This window comes from Corvus kubaryi, unplaced genomic scaffold (assembly GCF_017639235.1).
Source record: "Corvus kubaryi isolate FWS band 111438036 unplaced genomic scaffold, C.kubaryi_AGA036_p1.0 64804, whole genome shotgun sequence".
Classification (NCBI taxonomy): Eukaryota; Metazoa; Chordata; class Aves; order Passeriformes; family Corvidae; genus Corvus; species Corvus kubaryi.
In genome coordinates this window covers 1-8,079 of record NW_024581520.1, presented here as the reverse complement: position 1 = coordinate 8,079, position 8,079 = coordinate 1, and the positions used below count along the sequence as shown (strand labels likewise).

The 8,079-nt window shown below is 44.5% G+C and overlaps 1 protein-coding gene across 1 annotated transcript; it reads right to left on the bottom strand.

Annotated features, from left to right (window-relative positions):
• Positions 1-1,529: 1,529 nt before the first annotated feature.
• Positions 1,530-7,452, bottom strand: LOC121672631 (receptor-interacting serine/threonine-protein kinase 4-like; the record flags this gene model as incomplete). Its single annotated transcript, XM_042045364.1, has 5 exons — positions 1,530-3,683; positions 4,587-4,839; positions 5,348-5,454; positions 6,185-6,343; positions 7,373-7,452. Coding segments are annotated over 5 exons (1,777 nt in total), but the record flags the coding sequence as incomplete, so codon positions are not given.
• Positions 7,453-8,079: the final 627 nt, after the last annotated feature.

Below are 8,079 nucleotides of genomic sequence, written 5' to 3'. Positions count from 1 at the left end.
CACCCGGGGCCACAGTCAGAAGCCCTAAGGAGGCAGATGAGCACAGTGTCTGCAGAAACCCTGCAAGCAACCTCTGCCTGATTTTGGAGGTCAGAAGGAAGAGTTGATGTTCATCTTTCAGCCCTCTCTACTGCAAGGGAGCAGCTGGGGACCTCGAGCAGGCTCAGCTCCACGCAGCCCTTTGTGTCACACCACCTCAAACCCACCTCCCAAGCCTACAGGGTTTTTTTTAAAGAACACACCTTAGATCGGAAAGAGACAAAGAAATGCCTGAAAGCCTTAGGTCAACAGCCAGAGACTTCAGCTAAGACAAGTGCACATATGACTGAGACCTTCACAAAACACCAATTCCTAATTGCTGCATTAGTGCCAGTTTAGCACCCCCACTCCTCTCCTGCCCCCAAGGAAGGCTGGTTCACAGAGAAAAATACTCACTCCAATACTGGCAGCATGTCATTGCAATCCTTTGGGGTTTTTTTGTCTAGTGCCAGCTGTGTTGCCTTCTTTGTAATGCATAGCTGGTGCCTGCTATTGTGAAAGCATGGAAATAGAGACTCATGAGTGTGGCCTCATGTTTAATTAGAAGCTAATGTACTATTATTATTAGGCACTGAAGGAATGTACTGGCGAAGCAGTGTTTGAGCTGTTTTAAAAGCATTTTATAAGTGTACTTTCCCCTTCCCTTGCTGGTGTGAACCAACCACCTTTATTAGGAGGTGCAAGACTGCTGTTACCTGGTCTTGCAGCTCTTTTGCAGTTCGGGCAAGTACTGGAATTTAAGTGTCCTTAATCTCACTGTTCAGGAGACTCTGAAATGGAAGGGAATGATCTGTGCTAGGCTAAGCCAAATGTTTAAGCTTGAGAGACCAAGTGGTCTGTGGTTGAATTTGCTATACTGAGACACTGATTAAGCACAGCTTAATGAAACATGGCCCCCTTATTGGTCTCCAAAGACGTGGAAGAAAGCGGTAGGAAAATGACAGGGTTTGTTTTTTTTTGCTGAAGAAGTTTCACTGTCAGCACCTTTAGGAGCTTACTGGGATTGCCATGCTCTAAGAGAGGTATTATTTGTAGCCACCATGTAGTGGCATGAGTGTGGCTTCACCATCTACTTTTTAACACTATTTCATTCTCCAGGAACAGCTACAGCAGAAGAGGAAACCATCTCAGTTGTACATCGTTGTGTTACAGGCACAAAGGTCAGGTTATGTGAGGCTTTATTCTACATTCTTATTCCGTAAATAACAAACACCCCCCGTTCCTTCAAGCTCCTTACTTTCTGTAAAGCTGCAGGGAATGCAAAAATGAGGGCAGCTTTACATGTCAACAATTTGGGCTTCAACATCATTCAAGGCAAGGTTGGATGGAGCTCTGAGCAACTTGATCGAGTGGAAGGTGTCCCTGCCCAGGTCAGGGGGTCTTTAAGGTCCCTTCTAACCCAGGCCACTGTATGACCACTAACAGTTGTGTTCTGCTGCTGCTGGTCAATGGGTTTTTAGTTGCTTTATCGACTCCAAAATACAGACAAGTTGTGGAACATGATCTTTTATTAATAACAGGCCACATTTGTACTTCAAAAGGAGTGAAATTAAAAGGTGTATTAAAACATACCCACTCTAAGCAATCTATTTTCTTCAGTAGAAAAAAAAGCATACAACAGGTAGAAATCCTATATACACAGTATATCAGTTCTAGTCATCAGCCCCTCCAAACAGTGTTCTGCAAATTGGTACAACGGTGTTAGAACAGACCATCCAGTTCCAGTTCAGTATGAATTTCAGCTTTTGACTTGTTCATTTAAGACAAACCACTAAGTACCTAGTCCAGTTTACTGATCTCAGGATACATACAAGGTAGTACTGTACATGAAGACAGCAGTGTTAGGCTTTTACTTCTGCTTATTATTTTTGGAATCCTGCCTTGTTATTAAGTCTGCCTCATAAACTTTGAGTACATGGAAATCTGTAATCAATGTCTCTATTAAAAATGTAGCAGAAGCCTGATTAACTGTACCTTAAACAGCCCTTTCCTCAACTCCTGCATTTATTTCAAGCAGATTGGTGTTGTACTCTATACACTGGAGGCTTTCAGCCCAAAATATCAATCACTGCAATGAACCACGAATCTATGCCATCTTTTTTTTTTGTTTGTTTTGAGGAAAATAAAAAAAAGCATAATGTTAGTTCTTAAATTAGTTTGGCACATTAAAAAAAAAAAAAAAAGCAGGGGGAATGCAGAAATTGCATCCTTCTCTCACAACTTCCTTGGGAGGGGAATGTCTGGATCCACGCAGGGCTGGCAGGCATAGAATGAACGACACAGACCACGGCGTGGCAGACTCCAGCTCTTGGCCTTGCACCTGGCCTCAGTCACACTCAAACACCTCAGTCCAGCAGCTGCCACCGCTGGTCAGTGCACCCCTGCACAACTGGAGAAGGCCCTGAAGAGCCGAGCTCCAGCAGCCTCCTCACACCAGGTAAAAAGGCACCACTCGGCACCTTCTGATTAAGTGTCACTTAACAACGCGGTAAGTGAGCTATTCCTGCTCTGCTGAGCAGGCGGGAGCAGGGTCTGACATCTGGCTCTCGGCATGTCAGTGTGAGCCCCGTGCTTCAGGAGAACCTCCACTGTTTTCGCGTACCCCCCTCGCGCAGCCAGGTGGAGAGCTGTGAACCCCTCACTGTCAGAAATATTGATATTTTCTGCACTGACAAGTTCTTCTACTACTTCAGAGTGCCCGTTTTCTGCCGCAAGGTGTAGTGCTGTCCTACTTAAAGGGCCTTTGGCTAGAACACTGGCCCTTTCATCCATCAGCAGCTTTGTTGTGGCTAAGTGGCCGCTGCGAGATGCCAAGTGCAGGGCCGTGTATCCTTCTGCCGTGGCAGCCTCGATGTCTGCCCCGTGCTTGAGGAGCAGCCTGGAGGTGCTGGTGTGGCCAGTTTCAGCAGCTATGTGGAGAGCAGTCTGCAGGAGCCCGTTCCGGACGTTGACGTCCGACTCCAGGTCGATGAGGAGGCGGGCGACACGGTAGTGACCCCGCTGGGCGGCCAGGTGGAGCGAGGTCCTTCCGTCCACGGTCTGCACGTTGACGTCTGCGCCGCGCTGCTTAGCCAGCAGCTTCACGATGGGGAGGTGGCCTTGCCAGGCAGCGTAGTGAAGGGGCACCCAGTCGTCCTTTCCCTTGATGTTCACGTTGACGCCTCTTCTCAGCAGGATCCGCACGATGTTCTCCTGGCCGTACTGGCAGGCTATGTGGATGGGGGATCTGCCCTCAAAATCCACCTCGTTCAAGGATGCATTCTTATCAAGCAGCATTTTGGTGCTGAAATCATCCCCATTTTGGGCAGCAAAGTGAAGAGCAGTCCACTGGTCCTCATCTTTGGCGTTGACGTTGATTTTCCTGGCCATAATCAGCTCCACAATGCTTTTAAATTTCTTCTCAATGGCTATGTGAAGAGGAGTGGACCCTTTCTTGTTGGTGAGGTTAGGGTTAGCATTGTACAGCAGGAGCCACTTGACACATTCTTCTTGACCTGCTTCAACAGCCAAGTGCAGAAGACTGGAGTTCCCATCTAAAACAATGTCAACATCTTGAGGCTGGAGGATCTTCATCAGCTTGCTGGTATCTCCAGATAAAATTGCCTCCGTTAGCTTCCTCTTCTGTATGTCTGTAGTACCAATATCTAAATGGATAGAAGGAAGAAAAAGATTTTTGAGGGTGGTGAAACACTGGAACAGGTTACCCAGAGAGGTGGTGGATGCCCCATCCCTGGAAACATTTAGCTTCATCTGGTTGAAGGTGTCTCTGCTCATTAAAGGTCCATTCCAACCCAAACCGTTCTAAGATTCTATGGGAAAGACAGCATCACAATTCTGATACTCGTCACCCCTTACCTGTCCGTGTCTTAGGCAATGAGCTGCCTGCAGAGCAATCCATCCCCCCACCCCACAGGAGTCCCAGAACATTTTCAGGTCAGATCTGGGCCCCCATTAACTCTGTCTCTTGTGGCATGAAGACTGAAGGATGTTGTGGTTCATCTCCCTGCACTAACCATTTTTTACCTAACTGGAAAACAAATGTCTGGGGTTTGCAGCACTGGCCTGGAAAGTGAGGGGCTCTTTATTACAGTGGTCATTGGGGCTGCTGAGAGGGTGGCTTGAGTCCTCTCAAAAGCTAAGGTGCTCAGGTTTAGGCTTAGTATAACTGAAAAAGCCACAAACTCAGCTGACCTGACTGGGCAGTGGCTTTAATGCCATGTCAAGTGGGATGCTGGACTAGTAAACTAGTCACCTCCCTTCCAACCAACCTCTACATGACTGATTCTGTAATTGCTTTAATGGGAGTTTATTCCTTTACAAAAGTAAATGGGATTTACTATTTCTCATTAGATCATATTTGGGAACCACAAAATTTTTTTAATTTTTATTTTTTCCTTTTAAATAACTACCTCCAGTAAACAAATTTGTAGTGCTGACAGCAAGAGAAAGCAAGGCTAACAGTAATTTCCAGAATGTTATTCTACTCTCCAAACCATTGACTCCCATGCCCCAGTCCAAACAACTACAAAGGAAAACCTGACCATTACCTGAACTCTCCCTTTCAAAAGAAAGGGAAAGAGAGCCTCTGGATGAGAAAGCTGAATCTACAGATGAAACTCCTGAAAGGCGCTTGTCACTGGAGGCAAGTTTGGACTCAGAAGAGCTGCGGCTGAGATCCTCAGGGCCTTCCATAGTCTGTGAAATCCCTGAATCCAACTGGGACAACAACTCGGAGAGACTGTAATCCTTAACTGATGGTAGAGCAGGCTGCTGTTTCTTCTGGGACAGTGCACAAATCCCCTTCAAGAGAAGCACACAAGCATTTTAGAAAGGTCAGCAAACAAAACTGAGCACGAGACCCTACAGAAGAAACATAAATTTGTCAGTCTGCAGGTAGCCTTTAAACATTGTTTGTATCAAATGAAACCTATGAAAAAGGTCACAGATTTTTCAGAAGAAGGAGGGCAGCTTTCATCAGTACTCACAGAGCCACGTGGCTCTTCTGTCTCCAGTGGTTTTTAAGATCAGTCACACCCACATAGTTCCAGCCTTTATCTCCTAACTGTCCTGCTCTCCCTCCACCGAATAAGACGCACTTGGAATTGGTTCTGCCCTGAGGTTTTCCTGAGCTGGTCCATGCACCTGCTGTCATTTGTGCATTCCAGTCCTTTACCAAGAGTCACTTCTACCAGGCAAGATCGTGCTCGAAAGCAGCAAAGAGAAGGTTGCTTAGGACCTTCCAGGTCATAGAGCAGCCTATTCCTCCCAAAACCCAGCAAGTTCGAACAAGAAGTGGAAGAGAAAATACCTCAGGCTGCTGTTCTGGGGCATTCTTGGTGTCCAGGTCCTGAGTTATCATCTCTTTTGTTTCATCTTCTGGCTTTTCACAAAGGGCCTCTGTTTCTGAAGTGATTTCTTTGGAGAAAACAAGAGGTGGTTTTAGCGCTTGTTTTTTTTAGGAGACTTTCTGAGATGCCCTGTTGCCTGTCTCTATCAATAGAACTTAAAAAAGCTCTGAGATACTGTGGGAGAAAGGTGCCAATCCTTACCATTCCATCTAGCACCTCATCAGTGGGCACCAGTGTGCAGCCAAGCCAAGGGTACCCAGGGCTGCCCAAACAATTCATTTTCAGTCACACTAGACTGGTGTTACACAGGGGCCACACTGAATTCATAGCAGGTGCTTTGGGCAAGTTCAAGCCTTTAGCTGGCAGAGAAGTGACTGTACAAACTGTTTCCTTACAAGAGAACAATTCCGTTTCTCAACGTACAACAGTAAAAATTTAGAGAGCCAGGTCCTTCAACGCTTTGGTACACTGCAAACCACACCAACTCCAGCTTGGCCTATACCCCAACACACACAATCAGAAATAAACATAATTTCTGGCTAAATGGACCGACTGGTTCAGTACAAGGTTTATTCTTGGCGTGTTTACATAACACCATCATGGTCAGACATGTCCTCAGATAATCCCTTCCTCCACAAATGAGTAAGTGGCCTGTATCATTGTCTCCACCACACAATATGCTCTATTTATTCTGTCACAGAGCTTCTCAGCATTTACCCCAAGGATTAGCAGAGTCCTGAGCAATAACATGACTCATAGAAGAATAAATGGGCAGCCAAGTTACAAGGAAATCTTACCTTGAAATGTTGGCCGTTCACCAGGATCATCTTGCCAACATTTTTGCATCAGTTTGATCAAGTTATTACATGAATGAGGTCTGGATTTGGAAACAGCAGGTAGCTCTGGGCGGTGGCCTTTAACTACTTTTACCATAATATGTAAAATGTTGTTTTCCTCTGTGAAGCAAAAGCACACAAATTTAGATGTCCCAGCAAAAGGAATCACTTCTCTTTTTCCTAAGAGCATTAAGAGTGGCATTAGGCTGAAAATTTGTTTTCACACCCTCTTTTCTAGATTTCTTATCAATAGGGGAAAACAATTTTTGGTTGTCCCCTCCAAGGAGGTATTTTTCAATGCAGTAACACCTGCTTCTCATATATCACTTAAAAACAATTTTCAGCGAGTGCCTGTGTTCTTTTCCCACCCATTAAAGATAAAGAACAAAAGAAAAAAAAAACCACCTCAAACAATTCTTTGCTCTACCTCTCTTTGGATTTCCCTATCTGTAAGAAAACAGAACCTTAAGTTTTATTTAGACCAGGTACCTGAACTATTCATAGAGGTGAAGGAAGAACACAAATCAAGAGGTGCAGTAATGCAGCTCCTGACTGTAAATCAACCACTGGGCTGAACGGAATCTCTCACTGGGAGAAAAATTAATAGTAGACTGGAACTTGTTGGGACATGTTTGCTATACATAGGCCAGTCACAGACACAGGAAAGTCATAAAGAATAAATAGCTGCCTGTTGAGCGGTGCATTTACTGCAGGGTGGAACAGGGCTTATTCTCACAGACAGCTTTTTTTGTTTTAAAGGAACAAATCTGTACCCACAATCTACAAATAAACTACAGAACCTCTCTACAGAGAAGCTGTTTCTGAACAACAGCAGAGTTGCCTGCCAAGCAGGCTTTGCCAACACATCAGAAGTCTGTGCAGGCCACACACTGATCTGGAGCTGTGCAGCAAACTCCAGTAGAAGCAAAAATGTGCAGACAAGGGCTCCTGAAGCAATACAAGTTCTGACTTCATGATGTAAGACAAAGGAAGACTTAAGCTTGTGATCAGAATTTGAGAGTTTAAAAGTGCTTACCACATAAGATTGTCAGAATTTGGAGGTCATGCACAAAATCTGGGGCTGGTGGGGCAGGAAGCGTGCTTATCAATGGGAAAAAGGAAAAAAATCCAAGATAACACACAACTTACCTGCAAAAGGCTTCTTCTGTGTAAGAACTCCCCAAACCACAATGGAAAAGCTACAAAAAAAAAAAAAAAAAAGGCAAAAACTTTACTTCCAGGAGTTTTTTTAAATAAAACTAAAAAATTCACAGAAGTGTAATTTGTTTTCCTTGTCCCTCCACTTTTGCATCTAAATTCAGCTGATGAGCACACACAGAGAAAGATGCAACCAAGAACCATGATTTCAAAGTCTAGCTTTGGCAGGGAGGTACCTGAGGCAGCAAACACAGGGACTTGCTGGAGGCTGCCAAGTTCTTGGTAGCATTTACCAACCACTCCACATCAGCACTGACAAAATCAGAGAAAGCATTACAGTGGATTTAATTTAATGCTTCTACCCTGCAAGATAACTTTAAAGGAATCCATTTAATTTAGAATAAGAGATATCTCTTTAATCTACAACTGTAATTTCCTTTTCCTAATAATTTTGCCATGAAAGAAGAGCCAAAGACCTAGTGATGAAATCCAATGAAGATAACTCAGAATTTTGTCACAGACTCAAAAAGTAGGTCAGGATGTACCTTTAGAAGGGAAATTAAAGGTGGGCAGAGTGCCTCCCATTGCCAGTTGCTAACAAGTAATTTCAAGACCCAGGATCACCTGCAGTTTTTCTAAATGCCTCTACCGTGCAAAGACTTTGCAAAAACAAAAGCTAAAGTGACACATTGCAAGAT